Source organism: Wyeomyia smithii, chromosome 1, assembly GCF_029784165.1.
Source record: "Wyeomyia smithii strain HCP4-BCI-WySm-NY-G18 chromosome 1, ASM2978416v1, whole genome shotgun sequence".
Lineage (NCBI taxonomy): Eukaryota > Metazoa > Arthropoda > Insecta > Diptera > Culicidae > Wyeomyia > Wyeomyia smithii.
In genome coordinates, this window is record NC_073694.1 from 52,851,841 (window position 1) to 52,873,446 (window position 21,606).

Genomic DNA, 21,606 nt, shown 5'->3' on the forward strand with positions numbered 1-21,606 from the left:
TGACAAAAAAAACTATCAATACCTGCACATACATTTCATTGATTAGCACTACAAGTGAAAAAAGTGTTCAAAATGGCGGAGAAGCAGCCGCAAATAGAAATAGCGGTTCTGGAAGAGTGGACTTATAGTCCAAACTCCAGCTTGGCCGCCGTTGAAATTACAGACGTTATAGATCATTCTGAACGTTTAAGTTCACAGGATTCAAAGAGCTCCGTTGACTTCATAACCAAAGAGAATTTATGTACACCAGTGCGGTCACAACGGATGAGCGTTACTTTTTGTCCGAATCAACTACTATCACTACTAAAATCATCTATCACTGGGAGAACTCTTCTAAAACGATCGACGGAAGCGGAGCTTTCTAACCAAAGCCAGAAAGAGCTTGTTGGCATAATAGCAGAATATCATCTCAGACTCGGCATAAGAACTACACAGGACGTATTAGACGAGAACGCCTCATCGATTGTGCTTATGTTTAAACAGGAGAAAAAGGTAACAATTGCTATATTTTACGATACTTGCGTAAAGACCATGAGTATAATCAGTTCCGTAGCAGCATTTAGGTATTCCCGTTTGGTTCAAATTAGCTCTAATTAGTTTTCGTGTTTCGTATAGGAGTCCTATTTTATTCCCCGATGTGGCAATAAACGAAACCCGGGAGGAAAGATTTACAATAGAATTTTCAATCTCAAACAAAAAGCAGCAACTCGCGAAAAGTCCGAGAAGGCCCGTCAATCTAAAAAAGTAGGAGGTTGTATCCAAGACACGACCGCATAACTGACGTAGAACTACGCACACTATTAACAAATGCATTGCTGTAGGTGTTTCATTAATGAGTCATGAAGTCTACACGCAAAACTTTTCCTTATTACTTTAGAAGCAATAGCGCAAGATTGCCTTTTGGGTAACAAACCTATTACTTCAAAGGCAATAAAAATTCTTCCCCAGTCAAGTAACAACACATACTGCCATATATTTAGCACGTGTTACGGGAGTACGACTATCTAATAATGGTCGTTTCAACCACATGCAAGATTTTTTCTGTCGAAAACTGCTCCCTTTCCATCTCAAGCAAAAAAAAAATCACACACCGTCGCATATGTTGCACATGTTACAGGTTTCTTCAATCTCCAATTCATCCGGTGTGCGTGTATTAGTTCGCATACGGAGTAGAGAAAAAATATGACAAGAGCTGCCAAGCAGCATTTTCCCCGTCATAGAGTATGCAAACGTTGATGATTTCAAAGACTTGAAATGCGTCTTGAAATGACATCACGATCTGTAAACTGCGTTAGAGAAAAACAAAAACATTCGCTTTCCTGCAAGATATCTAAAACACATACTCATTGGTTCATGGAAACTCATTTGCACCTGTTTGAAAATACAATACTCGTGCCTAACCAGACAATATTCGCAACTTCGGCAACTCTGGTCAGACAGTAATACATATTTCCATTTCAAGTAAACACTGGGGGACGAAACGAAAGTGTTTCTAATTGGACATTTGAGGTTGACGGTTGAGATTCTGATTATGTGTGGATGAAGGGGACAAAAATGAACCTGATCGTTGCATCAATACAAATGCAGCGAGTGAAGTCTTGCTAACACATGCATTGCGGTGCTTGGCTGTATGGTCTTCTCCAGAAACACATACAAGCGTGTGGCCGTCATAATTTTTATTATTTTTTGTTTGTTACTCTTTGTGTATAATGCGCAGTCATAAGACACAAAAAGTAATAAAAAATTGCCCAAAAGTAATAAAATTTTCCTCGTTTGCGTTGGGTGTCCTTAAAACGTTTCTCAACTTTCTTGGCCCCTAAAACCACTATGTACAAAATTTCACGCCGATCGGTTCAGTAGTTTCCAAGCCTATATGAATCAGACAGCCAGACAGAGCTGCATTTTTATATGTTTAGATGTATGTCAGAAAATAAGAATACGAGTCCTTAAAAAAAAAACATTTAACATTTAAAATTTTGTAATTTCTGCAACCCCCGTAATTATTTAGCCTTATTATTGTTTTTGTTTGAACACCAATATACTGCCGGTACCCGGATAACGGCGATTTAATATTATCCATAATTCAATATTATCCATAATTCAATATTATCCATATTTTCTGATTTCCAGCTATTACATCCAAAACCAATGACCAGAACAGTTTCATGGCACCACAAGTTTAACGTTGAGGACAAAAAATTGTGGGTGGAATTGGCTTTACGTTATATAACCTGAAAATAAAACAATATGGGACAAAATATGCGGGTACATTTCAAAAGTACTCGCATATTTTGTCCCATCCCATATAAATTCAACCAGCAACTGGCAGTATCATTGACATTGTAGATTGTACTACAGAAAAACAACATTAGTCTAGTTAATTGAATGACATACTTCTATATGCCTAAAGTTTTCCGATATACACTAATCTGGAGCAAGATTATATGTTCTCAGTATGTACCACTATGCAGTGGAACTGTAATGCGGGTACTTTCAATATGGGACAAACACAAAAGTGTCAATTTTAGATTTTTTTTCGGAAAATATGATAACAATTAAGTCGATTCCCGATGATACCTCAAAAGTGATTAAAATTAGTATGGGACAGTAAGACGGGTACCGGAAGTATACCACCTGTTAATTTGTTTTCACACATTTTCATGCTTGTAACGTATGAGGACAAAATCCGAACAAACTTTCATTTCCAAATTAAAATCTTGCGCAACTTATTTTTCAATTCTTGTTTGTTTATTCAAGTAATGTAACTCATTAACAAACCCCATAGGAAAAACTCAGCTCCACATCGCGCTCATTTCCTGATCCTCTGGGGTACTTGCTTTATAGCTTCCTGAATTCCGGATGATCCAATTGTTTTGAGCTCCTTCTTGATTTTTCTATCAAACAATCGACGTTTTTTGCTCTGTAACCTCTATGGTAGACCATTCGCTTCAAATTTGCTCAGAAAGTTTCAATAGACTACAGCTGTGGCACATTTTGAGAATTGTATCCTTTCGGAATAAACCCGATATTGCCTTGCCGCAAATCCGCTAAAGTTGCATTAGCAGAGATTGACCATACAAGGTCTGGCCAAAACACTACTTTGTCATTTTTATAGTGCTTATATTTAAAGTTTCAAACCCATTCCATGCAGATACTTGTTCACCGTTTTTGAATCAATCGGAATTTGTTGCCTAGCTCACGATATGATTACGCCGACCGACCAGGCGTTTCCGCTCTCAACTTCGCTCAAATTTTGCTCTCTTGCAAAGTGCATTTTCGTCCGGAACCAGATTTTCTTTTGAAGCTATTTCCATTCTCGAAGAGTTTGTCAATAATGTATATAAATGTTTTTTTTTTATCCAAGATCTTTAGAATAGTGGAACACTTCACTTTTAGATTTTTCTTTATTTCGCTCACAAAAATTGCAAATCAATTTAGGACAATCTTCTTCCGACCACGCCTTTTTCCCAACTAAGCGTCACTTGACAGAATCGATTAGTCGTGTTACCAGTTATATAAAAGTGGATCTTCATTTTGTGGAAAAGGATTTTCCGATTTGTGAAGCACAGCATCGTAGACCAATTTAAAAGTTGTTCGGATTTTTTTCATCACACGTTAAAAAAACATTTTGTTGTTTATTTATTCTGAAAATTTACTGATATATTTTCAACCAATATTGGATGTTTTCTGATAAACATTTGTATTCTTTTTTATTATTCTATTTTTTACATATTTTAAAAAAAAAGCAAATCCTTGGTGCTATATTCCGATTTGGACTCGACCTTCTGTTCCTTATACACAGACTTCGCAGCCAACTGTTAGGTGTACAGAACAATTGCGGGGCTAGCGTTACGACCTACTAACACTAACAGTACCTCCCGAGCCGAGACTCGAACCCACGACGACTGGCTTGTTGTACCTCGAGACCAACTGGGATTGCATATAAGACTCCTTAATCTAACAATTTCGTTTTTAAAATTTCGGTAGGTTTGTCATATTAGTTTCGCCATTTTTTGTATAGTTTTTCGAAATTTTTAATAGAATTTTTGTTTTTTCTTTATTATTTTTCATTTTTACATTTTTTGATTTTTTTTTTTCAACATTTTCGCCGCTAATGGAGCCTGTGGAATACCTGGCGTTTTCCACAATATTCTGGCTTTCTGCGTTAGGCTACCGTAACACGCAGAAGACCCCCTTCTTTCCTGGCAAACTCGTGGGATCAAAAATGAACTCCAAAATACAAAAACAATCAACTTCAAAGCCGGGCCCCGGCAACCCTATTCTGCCGGAACAAATGGAGTTAACAAGCTCCATGGCACGCAGCCCTACAAGGCCGCACGCAATAGGCAGAACCGAGGAGATGGAATTTGAGGAGGACAGCAACTTCGACAGCGAATCGCTGGATGAAGGGCCTTTTTTTTCATCACTAGTCCTCGGCCTAGTGGGAAAAAGTAGTGTTCGATAGACTATCTTCCCGATCCGAGTCTGGTGGTTGACGTTTTCATAATAAAGCTATCGCAGCAATCACCCCTCAGCTATTAAATGGGGTTAGACTGAGCTTCAGCAACGAGACCAAATATCTTGGAATCAATCTGGATAAGAAGCTGAACTAGACTGCTCAACTAGACTACGCTACGAAGATGGCAACCTTAGCTATTTGGACTTGCGGTACACTGTTTACCAAGACCTGGGGTCTAAAACCACAATTAGCGCTCTGGTCTTACCATTCATCACCATTGCTTGGCCACGTATAACCTACGCAGCCCTCGTATGGTGGTCCAAGGTAAATGAAACGACAACCCAGGCGAAACTTATTAAAGCTCAATGATTGTCCCGTCTTTGAGTTACCACTGCCCTTTGTACAACGCCGACTGCAGCCATGGAAGCCATGCTCAACTTACTGCCTCTACATCTCCATGTAAAGAATGAGGCAGAGCTTGGCGAACTGAGGCTACGAAGTAATACAACGATGGCCGAAGGTGACCTAACGGAGTTCAAGCTAACACTTTAAGTAATTACAGTTTCGGACTGAATGGAAGCAAGCCAAACATGGACGTTATATATAGGGCGGTTGACACAGATCGCTCAACGTGGAACAATGGAGAACCGAGTCTTCCATCGGGCACCATTCGTCTTTATACGGATGGCTCAAAAATTAGATCCAGACTAGATCAGGGATCTACGGACCGGGTATAAATGCCACTATCTCTTTGAGTAAGTAGCCAACCGTCTTTCAAGCAGAGGTATACGCAATATACATCTGTGCTACGATATGTCTAAAGCGCAACTCTAAACATGCCAAAATCGGAATCTTTCAGACAGTCAAGTTGCACTACTGGCTACAAAGTCTGCCACATGTGTTTCCAAACCAGTCTGGGAGTGCATTGCAACACTCTGAGAACTTTCCAGCCTCAACGAAGCTATGCTACTTTATCCGGTCACTACGGAAGCGCAGGTAATGAACACGCCGACAGCCTAGCAAGACAAGGATCTGCTCAGTAATTCATTGGACCTGTACCGTTTCTGGGTGCCTCCACATCCGCCATTAAAGACAAACTAAGAACATGGGCAATGCTAGAAATAGCATCTCATTGGCAACATGTCATCAACTTCTTCAGAAGTTACCTCTCAATTCCATACCAGGTATGGAGAGCAAATCCCAAAACGGTCACTAGTTTCATCAACCATGTACGAGTTCGTTCACTAGTTCAATATGTTCCAAGTCTTCCATCATGTTAACTACGCCAAAATAAGAAAATTACCTTCGCGGCAGCAGAGAAGATTTACTTTATCATTTGTTCCATACTGGTCGGAGGATTAATCTGGCACCGTCTGATTGCTGCTGTTTAATAGACGGTCCAGTTAGCGTCTTTGTATAGCCATTTTGGCCTGCGTGTTATGTCGATGAGAGCTTTATCTATGCGGATTCTGATTGGGTGGTTTTTATTTCATATAGGATACTCCTTTCCCCCCAGGGTTGGCTTTCTCGATACGTGCACCGAGGTGCATCTTGATAGCTTTCCAAATTTTGCACGGTTTCCAAGGTAGAGCTTGGTCCACTTCTTTTATTCGCAACACTCATATCTGCTCGTAGTCTCCACAGATATCTCTATATTCGGGGAAAATCCGACCGGCATCAGTTCCGTCGACTCTGCTACAAAATCCATAACTAAGATTTCTAGTATCCCAAGTAGGGAGTTAAACGGGAATTGAGTTTTCCTTGATTCTGTTTTTGTTACACCAGCTTTTGTGAAGGGATCACTCTCGATATATTTTTTTTATTCGAAGCCGATTATGGAAAATGCCGGCTGGCTGAACGACTAGATAATGCGTACCATCGGGGCCAAGTGCGCCAACTGGAAGAAAATAGACCCCACATGTGGTCCTTAGCCTATTATCCAGCCACCCCTTTCCCAACCTCCACGCGGTGCCAGCTGGGATACGAGCAGCCAAGGGAAGATCGGGTAACCAACCCCGGTGGGAACTTGGTCTTATGCTGAAAGGTAAGGAGGGCTCTTCTGAGTTTCCGAGCGTCTGTCCTCCATGTTAAGAGCGGCTCAAAACGGCGTCTGTACTCCAGGTTGGGAGCGGCCGATTACCGTCCTCGTGCCAACGTGGGACTCTAAACAGTGTTGTGCACGATGGTCCTCCGGCGAGACATGGGGTTGTATACTCGGGCCTTACAAGCCGTCACCGTAAAATACTCACAAGTAATAAACGAAGAATAAAGAAATTCGGACTGGAACAATCGGCATAGACCCATGCGACGAAAACGGACTAACGATTGGAAACTCGGGTCGTGGAACTGCAGGTCTCTCAATTTCCAAGGGAGCACACGTGTGCTTTCTGAAGTATTAAAATCTCGCAGGTTCGACGTCGTAGCGCTGCAGTAGGTGTGCTGGAAGGGCTCAATGGTACGTACGTTCCGGGATGACCATGCCATCTACCAGAGCTGCGGCAACACGCATTAGCTGGGAACAGCTTTTATAGTGATGGGCGAGATGCGAAAACGGGTGATTGGGTGGTGGCCAATCAGCCCTCGAATGTGCAGGTTGAGAATCAAGGGCCGTTTCTTCAACATCAGCCTCATAAACGTGCACAGCCCTCACCTCGGAAGTACCGAAGACGACAAGAATGAATTCTATACGCAGTTGGAGCGTGAGTACGACCGCTGCCCAAAACATGGTAACCAGATTGTCATCGGGGATTTCAACGCTCAGGTCGGCCAGGAAAAGGAATGCAAACCGGTGATTGGAAGGTTCAGTGCGCACCAGCTGACCAACGAAATGGACCTAAGACTCATCGACTTTGCAAGAACATGGCCGTGCGTAGTACCTGCTTCCAGCACAACCTCCTACACACCTGGAGGTCACCAAATCAAACAGAAACACAGATCGACTTCTGATTGACTGTCAGCACTTCTCAGACATCATCGACGTCATATCCTATAGAAGCGCTAACGTCGACTCGGACCACTATCTGGTGATGGTTAAGATGCGCCCAAAACTCTCCGTTGTTAACAACATTCATTACCGACGCCCGGTTCGGTTAGATCTCGCGTGACTGAAACAGCCTAACGTCGCCGAAAATTACGCGCATTCGCTCAAAAAAAAAGCAGCGAACCCAAATCTTCCGGGAGAAAAAGCGCCGTCTGGAGGAGGAGGAGTTTTCCAGAGCTGGAACAGCTGCATCATTCTCAGGAAACGCGAATGTTTTATCAGAAGCTCAACGCATCCCGCAAAGGCTTTGTGCCGCGAGCCGAAATGTGCCAGGATAAAGATGTATTGTTAGTATTCTGACGGACGATCGTGAGGTGACCGAAAGGTAGAAGCAGCACTTCGACGAACACCTGAATAGCGCCCAGGCAGGAGACCATGGCGGCGGAGAAAGCCGGTGCAACCAATATAGAAGACGTGCCAGCCCCAACAATAGGCGAAGTTAGGGATGCCATCAAGCAGCTAAAAAACAATAAATCGGCTGGCAAGGATGGCCTCGGAGCGGAGCTTATAAAGATGGGCCCGGAAAAGCTGGCCATTTGTTTGCACCGGCTGATTGCAAGAATTTGGGATACAGAACATCTACCGGAGGAGTGGAAGGATGGAGTTATCTGTCCCATCTATAAGAAAGGCGACAAATTGGACTGTGGAAACTATTGTGCGATCACCGTCCTGAATGCCGCCTACAAAGTGTTTTCCTGAATCATTTTCCGCCGCCTCTCACCCCTAGCCAACAGATTTGTGGGAAGTTATCAGGCCGACTTCGTGGAAGAACGGTCTACGACGGACCAAATTTTCACCATACTGCAAATCCTCCAGAAATGCCGTGAATACAGAATTCCCATGCACCACCTGTTCATGGACTTAAAAGCCGCGACACTATCGACCGAAAAGAGCTATGGAAGGTCATGTACGAAAACGGCTTTCCAGGGAAGCTGATTAGACTGATAAAGGCTACGGTGGATGGGACGTAGTGCTGTGTGCAGATTTCGGGTGGATTGTCGGGTCCATTTGAATCCCGCAGGCGCTACAGGGCGTAATGAATCGAGCGGACGTCAACACGCGGGGTACGATTTTCAACAAATCTAGTCAATTCGTCTGCTTTGCTGATGACATGGACATTGTCGGCAGAACAACTGCGGCGGTGGCAGAACAGTACACCAGACTAAAACGCGAAGCAGCGAGGATTGGGTTGCAGATAAATACGTCTGAAATGAAGTATATGCTAGCCGGCAGAACCGAAGCCGACCGACATCGTTTAGGCAGTAGCATTACGATCGACGGCGATAAGTTCGAGGTAGTCGACGAGTTTGTCTATCTTTGCTCAATAATTACCGAGGACAATGGTACTAGCCGTGAGATCCGGAGGCGTATGCGGTCGAACAGACTAAGCCCCGCACAAAGTGTAACCTGTACAAAACGCTCATAAGACCGGTTGTTCTCTACGGGCTTGAAACGTGGACAATACTCGAGGAGGACCTGTGAGTGCTCGGAGTTTTCGAACGACGGGTACTAAGGACGATCTTTGGCGGCGTGCAGGAGAACGGAATGCGGAGGCGAAGAATGAACCATAAGCTCGCGCAACTCTACGGCGAACCCAGTATTCAAACGGTGGCCAAAGCTGGACGGATAAGCTGGGTTACAAAAATGCCGGACAACTACCCGGCGAAGATGGTATTTGCCCCGAATCTGGCAGGAAGAAGACGACCAGGGGCGCAGCTAGCAAGATTGGTAGACCAGGTGGAGCGAGATCTGGCGGAACGTACACGGTGTCCCAGGGATTGGAGAGCAGCAGCCAAATCACAAGAGCAATCTTTGGAAGTATGTGAAATCAATTTAGAATTCTCATACCTTCAATCTTCAAAATTAATAAAATGATGTAGAAAAATGAGCGGGACAAAGTTTACCGAGTCAGCTAGTAATCTATAATAATATATAGTTTTTTATAAAATTCATACAAACAATTTGTGTTCCTACTTTTCATTTTCCTAACATCCTATTTTCTAGTCAATTTAAACGTCTTTTTGCTTGTCTCAGTTGAAAAAAAAAAAAACATTTGCTAATTCGTTCGAATTAAAATCACTGCTAAATATATGTAAGCACTATCAATCGATTTGACTACACAAAAATTACATGTCATTTTGTGAAGCTATAGCTAATCATTGCGCCAATAATACTTAATGATTTCTGATAGCCATTAATTATGATTATTAACGCAATAATTAGCTATAAATCACTTTACCTCGGAATTGCCGAATCAGTAAAAGGATTGCTAGTGCTGATAAAATAGGCGTATAAACAAAAGCAGAAATATATCATTTCCGTTTTTTTTTTCTTCGACCAAACCAAGGCTACTAAAAACACTACTGTCAATGCTATTCAGCTGACACTAAAACCGGGACATTCTGTTGAACTTGATAAACTTAATTCTACTTGAATTTTTAGCAATTTTTTCTGATTTCTTTTGGACAAACAGTCGTAACTTGGAAAACAATCCATTTGTCATTCGAAACTAACTTCTTAGTTGTAGAACCGCTCTTACCGAGCTTCGTACTAAACTTCGTACTTTTTTTGAGCAAGGTTTAAAAATGCATTTGGCTCAAAATTAACGATGTACCTAGTTCAATTATGCTGAATTTCCCCAATTGATTATCACTCAAAAATTTATACAAGCAATAAAGCTATAGCCGCTTCGAATAGATTGTATTACAAATTTACTGCCACCCGCTGCCGGTACATCGCCACCCGGTTATGTCATCTCGCATTATTTTCGTCTACAATTTAACATCGAACATTGAATGTCGGCATGTAACATAAAAAGTTGCTGCTCGATCTATATTGAGTTTCCTATCCAATTCCACCGAACGGCTACGTGATGGTATTGGAAAGCCAACAATGTCACAGAATGTCGCAATGTTGGCAAATGGCAATCGGGAATGCTTTTATTGAAACTGTGCGCCCATTATATGTAAGCGGGAAGGGGTTTGGACCTTCGTGTCTAAAGCTAGATCCTTGTTTATGTAATATTTTTTTCACATTCTTCGCATTTTCCATTACGCCTCCCCCGCCCACACAGAAGACACAGGCAATTTCTGTCACCCGTTTCTGTAATGTGAAATACAATATCCCTAATTTCCGAATAACTGTATAAGCGTCAAAGACGCGTTGGCGACATTCTCTAGCTTCACTTGCCAGCAGCGGCTCGAATGTCCTCTAGAACACTGTGATCCACTTCACCGATAAGAGCAGTCGAATGTAAATCGATCTCGAAAAGCGCCGTTTTGTCTTCTCCTTGATGGAGAGACAGTTTGTTTGCATAAGCTGGCACAGTTCTTTCAGTTTCGATTTGAATGGGTAATTGACTTTTCTTTTGTCAACCAAAATTTTGTTTTTTCGCTGGAGAAACATGAACTTTATGAATAGCATGATTTATCAATGACGATTATTTTAAATAAACCGAGAACTGCCGCTACTATGCTATTGTTTCAGGGGCGTCCGTGTTGATATTGGGAAAAAGGCATGAAAAGTTAACGGTAAAAATTCGCCTTGAATGTTACGCTGGGTCGAAACTGCTTAGGGGCCATCCACATACCACGTGGACAGCTTGGGGGGGGGGGGGGGGGGCTTGGTTTGTGGAAAAACGGTCCTTGCAAAAAAAAAAAAGAATTTATATGGGCATTTGTCCACGGGGGGGGGGGGGGGTAATAATCGTTAAAAATCTGTCCACGTGGTATGTGGATGGCCCCTTATTAAGCCAAAAGCCGCATTTATTTTCTGGTTCTGGTTTTTCTGGTTCTGGTCTGGCTCGTTTTTTAGTCAACTAGTTTCCATTAGCATTATATCATTCAATTTCACCACTCTTCAACTCTCAATTTCACCACTCATATAAATACTAGTGATCACCACTCTTGTTTATGATTTTCCTGTTTTCATACACAAAAGTTATTGTTGTTCTGTTAGTTTTTTATTTAGTTTTTTGTTGTTAGTTTTCATCTCTTTCTAAATAGGAAATTTGATGATGTCTTTACGTTCACGATTCGTTACCAGACTGAAAGGGAGGTAAACTAAACCATTTAGTTAGATTGGGCTCTAAAATCATTGTCACATAGGCCACATAGCTCGAAGTTCTGTGCAATCATTTGAAAGTCCACGCATTAAGACATTTGAATCCACTTAGAGCTAGTGTTTCTAGTCCTGTCGCGTAGTTTATTTCTGCCAATTGCTGCTGGTGGGCGTTTTTTTACCCACGCAGGACTGCAAACACTTTTGCCGCTCGTCATACCGCCTTACCGAAACTTTGACTCATCCAGATTCCGAACATGTCCAGCTGCAGTAGCCGGTAGTAGATTCCCTCGCCCAGCTCGAGATTCATGAAGAGATGATAGACGAAGCTGCCGCACCAGGGTGCAACAGAACCGACCAGATGGCACCACGAGAGAAAGCGATATTCTTCCTCCCATGGCATCATTGCCGGAACTGTTGCCAAGATGTACACTATTGGAATGCCTGCCGAAGAGAAGAAGAGAAAGAAAATGATAATGAGAAAGTTTAGTGAAAGATTTTATCGGAGTCTTCCGGAGGGTGGCTTCTAGAAAGTTGAAGATACATATACACAATGAAACCTAATTTATCTTCGTCTTGGTCAGAAATGAGTAACATCCGCCCTTGCTTCCATATGCTTTCAGGGCGCACAAAGTAGGCCGCTGTAATGGTAACTGCTTTTGTAGCTTTTGAAGAGATTTTGTAATCGAGTTTGACAGGCCTTTATGGGCAGCAAATAGCTTCTTGAAAGTTCAACTTGTTCAACTTTCGGACATATTTCCGGTGCGATCTGAAAAGACTGTTCGGTCGCCCACATTGCCGTCGGTTCGCAGTTTGTGGCGCCCACAGTTGATGTTTTTTTGAGCAATTTTGCCTTTTTATTCCGGAGACGCACAGAAAATATTGCGGCTTCATTAGTGGCTCATGAATTCCCATTACAGCATCAAGCCCACAGCAAGCGTCACAACGGGGTCGGTCAAGTTGACAAACGGCACGAGGAGGGGGGCTTACGTAATTTGTGTTTGCTTGCCGTGACGATAATGGCTATTATAAATAGGCAAAAATTTCCAGAATTTTTCTTTGCCTCTGTTGGAAAGCTTCAGAAGGAGCACTTTATGGTGGCTTTCTTTAGTTGAATTGAACTGAATTATCTATTAAAATTTACAACACAAATGTCAATTGTCACCATTTTGTAACAGATATTGGCCAACAGAACCGACGTTTAGGTTTAAATACACATTAAATAGACTTATTAACGAACTTTATTAGTTCAATGAAAATAACCAAAGAATTAGTAGTTTGACAACCTACATTAAATGTCAAACCCTTCCGCCATTACCGCTCGTGGAAAGTTGGATAAAACACCCTAGTGAACCTGTATATTAGAGAAATGACAAGGCACTCACCGTTACGGCAACTGTCAACATCAAAACGGATAACGGCAACGCAAAATTATACAGCTCGCCCGTTTTGATGTTGACAGTTGCCTTAACGGTGAGTGCTTTGTCATTTTTCTAAGATACAGGTTCACTAAAAACAGCCTTGCGAGCCCGACGGAGTAGTTGGGTAGCCACAAATTGAAATTCTTGTAACTTTTGCAATTTTCATCCGATTTAAACAGTTTTAGCAGTGAAAGATTCGACAACTTAGCTGCTTTAAAACTAGTGTCAGCGGTGCCCCCGAAATAATTTTCTCATTCCTGGAAATCCGGGTTCCCGAAGATATGTTCCGGAACTGATTGGTTCAAAGTTCATAAAACTACTTCCACAGGTCATTTCTTGCTGTTTCGAAACAGATCACACGTGGCCATAGAAACAATAAAATAATATATTCTCGAACATCATCCAATATGGGTGTTTTCAGAACCGGGATGATATCTAGAGACCGGAAAACGACGATGTCATTTTGAATTCCAAGAATTACTAAAAAACAACCAAAAATGACCGAACACCCCTGAATATTGGTATTTCTTGAATCTAAATCATGTCCTGAGAGCGGGATAAATTCCAGACGCCTTTTTAATTGAAAGATGATGACTTCCGGTTTCCGGCAAACAACCAAAAGCGACCGAATATCATCTCATATGAGTACTTTTGGAATTGGGATGATTTCGCGATTTTCCTCTAGCTGTCGAAAAACCGGTGCTGAATTTGTTCTCGGTGGGTTTGTTTTGATCGGTAGCGGAGGCAGCCGTCGCGGGAAAGAAAGGTAAAAAGTGCCAAGATAGCCATTCGTCGCACTGGCCAGATTGTTCTTGAGCTCCGGAAGAATGCGAAGAACAGCGGAGGTGACTCTTCAGCCTAAGAACCAGGATGAAATCACTGAGGGGTGCGATGTTGGACAAGCCCTTAAAGAGACATGCGGGGTGGAGGTGGTCACTGAATCAATCCACCTTCGAAAGGGTTCTGCAGGCATCTTTCGACTAGCGTCGGCAGATGCGGACCTGGCACCGAAGGAAGGCAAGCTGAAGGTCGGATGGTCAGTATGCCTTCTGGGTATACTCCAGCAACCGGACGTTTGCTTTGAGAGAGTACTTAAGTCCTGGACCAGGAAGGGGCCCAATAGAAGCCAGTTATGCAGGCGTTGGTGTAAGCCCATGGGCGTAGCCAGAATTTTAAATATTTCCTTTTATACTTCGCAAATCGTATAGCGCTGATTCAGTAAATTTTTCACGATTGTTGTTAACCATCTCTGCCGTGGGCTGGCATTTTGACGTAAGCGCCGAACTTTCAAATTTCCTTTTTTTCTTATTACTAGAGTACGGGTAATCTCCTTCAAGATGTTTGTTGCCGTTTTTACAAATATTGAAAATTAGCAGAGAAATATCAAAACTAAAAAGCGTCTTTAGCGCCATTTTACATAGTACATTATAAAAAAATTGTCTCGATTACTTCAAGTGTTTTTGCACTTGACTCAAGCAATGGGATACGTTTTTTAACATATTTACTCAGATTCTATCAGATCAGATTACGTTGTGAAGCGCTTCTGTTAATTTGGGAACGAATTAAAACAAATCGCTTCTGGAGCGGTTTTGTGCTTCTGGCGCTAACGTCAAAATTTCAGCACACGGCAAATCTGCCGATGAACACTTAGCAAGCAGAGAGCACTCAACCGCTTTTCAACCATTGTTGACCTCAGCCAGGTGCACCCGACGTAATGTGCTGAACGAGCGTTTAATCGTGCATGTTGTACATGGTAGAGCAAGTGCGAAATATGATTGTTTTCTCAGTCAGTAAATAGTGTGGAAACATTAGAAAATATGTCAAACAATATAATTAATAAGTTCCGACAACAATCGTTGCAATCCTCAATTACAGCGATTAGCTCACTTTATAGTCGATAAGATACAAGTAAGATTAGGTTAAGGTTTAATTTTAAATTCATTTTTTTTTTCTTGACAAGTAGGTTAACAATTTTCCTACAATTATATTAACTTAACGGCGGAAGCTATTACTATTTTTTAATGAAATAAAATTTTTAAAAGTATATGTAATAGTGTTGATATGTAACCGTTTGTGGCAGAACACGCAATATAAATTCTGAATAAATATTAGTAAATAATTAATTCATCATAAAACATCCCCCCTATTAAAAAAATTTCTTTCTCAGTCGCAGAGAAGAAAGAACGAACTTTAGCAAGCAGGTCTATAAGATCCAGCTCTTCCAAGTTCTTACGGCCTGCTCTCATGCTACTACAATGTTGATACAGGTCGGACTCGATTATATACAGTCTCTGAATTTTCACTGTATATAATCGAATCCTGTATATAATCGAATCAGAAAAAAAAATTTTTTTTTGTTTATTTTGCATAAATATTTTGTTGTTTTTGAATAAATAAGTAGGATTTTTGTGACTAACCCCCTTAAAGTCGCAAAAAACCTTTCTTACAAAAATATATGCATGTATAATCGAATCAGAAAAAAAATTTTTTTTTGTTTATTTTGCATACATCTTTTGTTGTTTTCAAATAAATAAGTAGAATTTTTTTGACTAACCCCCTTAAAGTCGCAAAAAACCTTTCTTACAAAAATTGATGTATGTATAGATTTCGTAGTTACTCTTTATGTTATTGCAGTCAGCCATGGCAAGAACACTACACCGTGCTGCACGGGTGCCACTTTTGCATAGAAACACTACACGGCGTGTACGGTCGTTCTTACACATTACGCAGTGCAAGTTGCAATACACGCCGTGTAGTGTTTTAAATATTTTCTCCGTAGTGCGTGTTTTAAACATGGCTGATTGCAGCAAACCTTAAGAAAAAATTTTGATCAGTGTGTATTGTGTTTGTTTACTCTTTTAGTTCTGATATTGTTGTGCTGCGTTTTCAAGCAATTCAGAACAAAAAATGGCAAGTGCTTACGTAAAAGCCAGGAAACGAAGAAACGTTTTAACTTTTGCTCAAAAAGCAAAAGTTCTTTACGATCTCGAACAAGGTCTGTAGGTTCGTGACGTACAACAAAAATACAACATTGCTGAAGCAACTGTGTATCATTTAAAAAAAGACTGTGTATCATTTGAAAAAAGACAAAGAACGGACTTTTATGAATCAATAAGGAAGCGCTTATTTATTACGTAACGCAAGAAAAATTATTGTTGATCTCCTTTCCCCCTTTGCCATGCTTTTTGTTTAAATTTTCCGTATGGGTTGCAACACTTTGCCAACTCTTTCCCGGTTCCTGAGCGTTACATAATTTGTAAACGTTCCCTCGCGATATTTCTGTTTTAGATCAGCTTTACTTTACTGAAACATTATGGCTCAAAAACCAACGTTTTGGGTCAAAAAATGTTGCGTTACGTCATATTGGACTGAAGGGAACGTCCATTAATTACGTACCGTAAATAAAAACTATTTTCGACCCCCTCTTTCTTCTAGGTAACGCTCTTTGTATAGATCTTCAAAATTTTAAGTATTGATTGCGACGTTTCGTCAGATCTCTACCTCCCCCAAGCGTTACGTATTTTTGGTCGATCCCTATACGACATTGCTGCTTTAGGTAAGTTATATTTAAAATTGAAAAAAAAATAATTTTTTTTATGATTCGATTATATACAATTTTGTATATAATCGAATGATATATAATCGAGTCAATATATATTCGAGTCTGTATATAATCGAGTCTGACCTGTACCAGACATCCGCCTCTCCAACATACATAATTGTCAACTCCGTAAAAAATTACGAAAGCTTCGGTTTTGCACTTGAACTCTTCCAACGATATGCATATTACGTTAGCGGGATGCAGAAAGGACAACGCGTAGACAGGTGCATTATCTTTACCGAACCGTGTTTCCAGTGAGGTTACAAGAGAATCAAAGTAAGGAATAGTCACAGCTCGGTTCCAATACTCCAAGCTAGTTGATGCAGGCGGGCTTGCCCGGTACTTTTGCCGCTGTAATGTCCTTGGTGAATCAACTGAAAAACCTGTGCAATTCCACGCAACATAGTGCAAGCATTTCAATCAATTATTTTTGATCTTGCTGATATTTTACACAGATGTTTCTATGGACTAAAGATGACGTTGTGTGCTATTGGAGTTATTGAAAACGAAATTCTGCACCAATGTCAACAAATAGGGGGGGGGGGCATCGGCCCCTCTGCCCGCCTGGCTACGCCTATGTGCAGGCCATAAAACAGAGGATTTTGGGGGGTCCCCCAACAAGTAACGGACCTAACGCTGTTGGTGGTGGCTTTAACGTCAACATCAACGCATGGGCTGTTTAGTGGGGAATTCGCTCTGCAAATCGGAGAGGTCAGATCCTGTTTGAGGCTTTGGTAAAGCTCAACTTAAATCTGGTCAACGTTGGGATCAAATGCACCTATAGCAGAAACGGTGCGGAGTCGATCATCGATGTGACCTTCTCCAGCCCAGGACTGATAACGAACTAGAGGGTAGACAAAGGCTACACCAATTAGTCGGTTTGCTATAGTGTAGGCAACAACGCGACGCAGCAAGTGACGGGTTGAAGACATCGCATTTCAATGCCAAGGTATAGCGGCCCTCCGCAGTGCGTGCCTCCGTGCAAGACGGAGGATGCAGCATGCGCGAACAGACGAACAGAGAATTGAGTGCCGCACAGCATTTAGTTCTGCGCTAAAGAGTGCGATTAAGGCAAGCAAAAGGGCATGTTTAGATAGGCAATTCGTGAGTGCCAATACGAATCCGTGGGGTGACGCCTACAGGATCGTAGTGGCCAAATCCAAAGATGCGCTGGCGCCTGCAGCGCAATCACCAGCGATGCTGGAGCGTATCATCAGAGGACTTTTTAACGCCACGAGTCCAGTGCTTGGCCTGCTGCAGTCGAGTCCCACGTCCGATATTCCAGTATCTCGGATCCAGTTCGGCCGACCTGCCGACAGCGTACATGCCGAATAATTTGGCATTCAATAAGTCCAGTGACAGTGAGAGTGGCGTTAAAAGTCAAGCGAAATGACAATGTTTATTTTCGACATTTATTTGAGTGCAGGTTACAAACTTCGTAATTTGCATACAAATTTTTATCAAAGATCTTCGTAGTATTTTTTTTTTTTGTGGGTGAAGGTTGCCCCAACCTTCCAGTATAATGGTTGGCATTTCTTTACAATAGTAAATTAATTAAAAATTGCGTTAAAAATCAACTATTTTTTCCACCGTTTTGCAGCATTCAATCAATCACCAGTACGGTTCTTGAGCTGAGAACAGGATGATATAGCGTAGAACCTCAGGTGTCATGTGCCGTTTTGAATGTATGCAGTGTTGCTTTTACCAAACGGATCTTAAACACGGATCTTAAACGATAGGTGAAGTTTTTCCTTACTTTTGGTATAATAATTAGCATATCTCTTCGATTGGAGATCAGTGAAAAAATAACTTAAAAAGCAGCGGCTAACCAATCACGAGCTCGCTTTCTTTCTATGATATTTTTTTCAGACCCATGTTGTAACTGGCGCCGCCTTTTTTATAGTTTTATTTCCCCAGTTTCACCAAACCCAGAGTTTTTATTTCGTATACGAATGTACGAAAAATGAATCACATTACAAGTAAAATATTACCGATGCACAGTGGTTCGCCCATAGGCCAAAAATAGAAAAAAAGTTTTTTTTTGTTTTCTGGCTATTATTGAGTAAATTGCGAGTAGAAAACTCTCAAACACTCGAAAATTCACAGTATGAGTCACAAAAAGCCATTCGCTGCGCTGATTAGGTGTATTTAAGTAACGGGAGAATTAATAGGGGAACTGTTCCATTATTCATCTCATTAAGCCGATATTCACGAAGAATGCACGGATTAAACACCAAATTTTCACGGAATCATTAAACAAATAAACAGAATACGCTTACGTGCTCTTATGGAATCGTTCAGCATTGTATATTTAATAAATTTAGCTACATTTATCCTGAGTTTTGTAAAACAAACCTTTTTTCACAACGCTTCCATATCCATCTCCAAACTTGAACCACTGCTCAATTATTCATCTCACGATGCCCCTATATTCATCACACTGTTAATCATGAATGAATCACATTATCATGCCGCAGCCCGTCGTAGTAGGTTACCTAGATATCCGCTGTAGTTGTTTGCGTGCAAAATTGGTAACCTAGGTAACCACTGCATTGCTCTCCATTTATGTCAATTATGTCGGAATAATTCAACATTTTCAGTATGATTTTTTCGTATTAACAGAAACTGATTTGGCAACTTTTGCTTTTCTTCAACGCAGTGAAAACAGATGAGAATACATACAGTTGAAATTTAGGAATTTTAGAAATTCATCTTGGTGCTTATTACGGGAGTCACTTCACGGTGAAATATATTTCACTCTCACGCTCACTTCACTTTTTTAGACCTATTCCCGATTCCACCTCAAGTGAGGTGACAAAAATCACCTCCGTGGAGTGAGATTGGCAGTGAAGTGAAATTGAGTATAGGACGAGTGAAATAAGATTGTTTCCCAGCTCAAATCTGTAAGTCCCAGAAAGTCGGTTTTTCCTTTTTTTTTTTGATAACACCAGATCTTGACATGTTCTGCATTTCTAAGACATTCGGCATCAAAAAAAATGTTTTTTTCGTTATCGAAAATTTCCTGAACTAGTTTGCATTTTTTTCATCGGGCAAAAAATGAAAATTTGACCGCTTTTAGGCACGGATCAAACTTTGATTCGTTTCGTTGCTGAAGATTAAATCCAATATTTACCATTAGATCACAAATCAATCAACTTTAAGACTTATGGCATCTTCGTGGAATCATTTCGCCGTTCAAAATGGTCGTGAAATAATTCCACGCGAAACGTCGCTTTTTCCGTTCTCACCCCACTGATATGACACTCATAATAACCCAGATCTCCGTGGCAGATGTCACTTTGCAACGTTTTTCTCACTTACGTGAGTCCCGTAATAGGATTTTGTTCACTTCACTCTGATTTCACCGTGAAGTGACTCCCGTGATAAGCAGATATATTTCTGCTAATTGATGCTTGTTTTAGGAAATTTGAGGTGAACATTTCAAAGATTAAAGTATTCTTAGTGTAGTGAGTGATTTTGTTTAGTGATTAAAACAAAAAGTGGTCCGCTAGTAATGAAAAAACTTTGGTTGGCTGCTGAACAAGTCCCGTTGTAGCCGTATAGACCGTTGCGCGGATTTTGTTTTCTGAGGTAGGTGATTGAATTAAATGAGTTTTCGAGTCCAGATGCCCGACTAATATCAAATTTAGAGCTTTTAAGTGAGTTTTTGAGGATTTTACTTCATGAGACATCTAAAGTGAACTAAGAAGAATCCATTCCATGAATTAGCAGATTGGTTTAGTTAGAAATTTTGCGTTTTTTCCTGTTTTCAATTGTGTTTTCATGTTGTATGAGATGAATATATGGGCGGAGATGAATAATGGAGTAGTTCCCCTATAACAAAAAAAAGGAAACACGAAGCAGCAAGAAAGTGTATTTCCGGACTACTTTGTGATTATGGCGAAACAAACGACGATAAAGAAACTCAAAAAAGCAAACAAAGTTTTCACTCAATAATTTCAATCGTAATTCACGGTTTAACAACATATTTTTTGTCATCCAAAAATGCTAATGAAAGCAAAATCGCATAATATACGTCACATACAAAATCAGTGCAACAACAAAGGCGCATCTAAGGCCTGTTTTCTATAGAACTATGCTATCGCTGTCAAATCTCATATATTTAGAGCGTACCGTAAAACGGGGTACCATTGATAATTTTTTTCACTTTTTCGTGAGTATTTATATATTTTACAACTGAATTTACAGGTTACATATTTTTAAAACCAGTACTGGCTTCCTTAGAACTTGAGAAGTTAGTTTTCAAAGCCCTTCGAAAATCCTGAACATTAAAAACATTTATTTTTCGTCGTTGTTTCAATTTTCCTTATTTGGGGTAACTTTGATCAGTTTCAATTTTGAATAGTTTTGAAACCTTTTTGAACTCAAAATGTTAGATAATGCTTTGATAACATGTTTAGAGACGCTTTCCGTTCTCCTTGACTGCTTTTACTGCGGAGGATAGTCCTGTCCTTGAATTTAGCCGCGGTATGTACTGCGAGGCATTTTTATGCCATATTTAATTCTACCTTTCGATGATGAAAAACGTAAACGTTGGTCGCGAAAGTTGCTAGAAGTATTTTGTAAGTCAACAATCCACAACGGTCGGAAAATTGAAATTTCGGGCCAAAATTCATTTTTTTGTGCCAAATTGTTGGTTTTCCACTGCAGATGATTATGACATTTAAGAAAAGTTTTGTACTGACAAGGGGCTGTTTATAAACCACGTAAACTGAGGCAAATGTCATGTGTTTTCCAATAAACGTAAATAACTCGTTAGTGGAACGAGATAAACGATTACTGTTTTCAGCAAAGATGCACATAATAGTAAAACGCTTCGCATAACGTTGAGAGTTAGTTCGCGATTTGTCCGCAGAGATGGCGCACGAATTTAACTTTTGATAGAAACATCCAAGATATGGTTTCTTCAGCAAAGCTATTCAATTCAAACAAAACTACTGAAGACGAAACGATTTAGCAAATCTCGATTGTAGAGCCACCAAATGTTGATACATTTTCCTATGGT

The 21,606-nt window shown here is 40.7% G+C and overlaps 1 protein-coding gene across 1 annotated transcript in view; it reads right to left on the reverse strand.

The window, feature by feature from the left end:
• The window catches only part of LOC129718625 (progestin and adipoQ receptor family member 4), a 93,869-nt gene that overhangs the window by 20,673 nt on the left and 51,590 nt on the right, over positions 1-21,606 (reverse strand). The window contains exon 3 of the mRNA XM_055669560.1: positions 11,787-12,002. Coding sequence (XP_055525535.1) covers positions 11,787-12,002 — 216 coding nt within the window. The remainder of the gene's footprint in view (positions 1-11,786; positions 12,003-21,606) is intronic.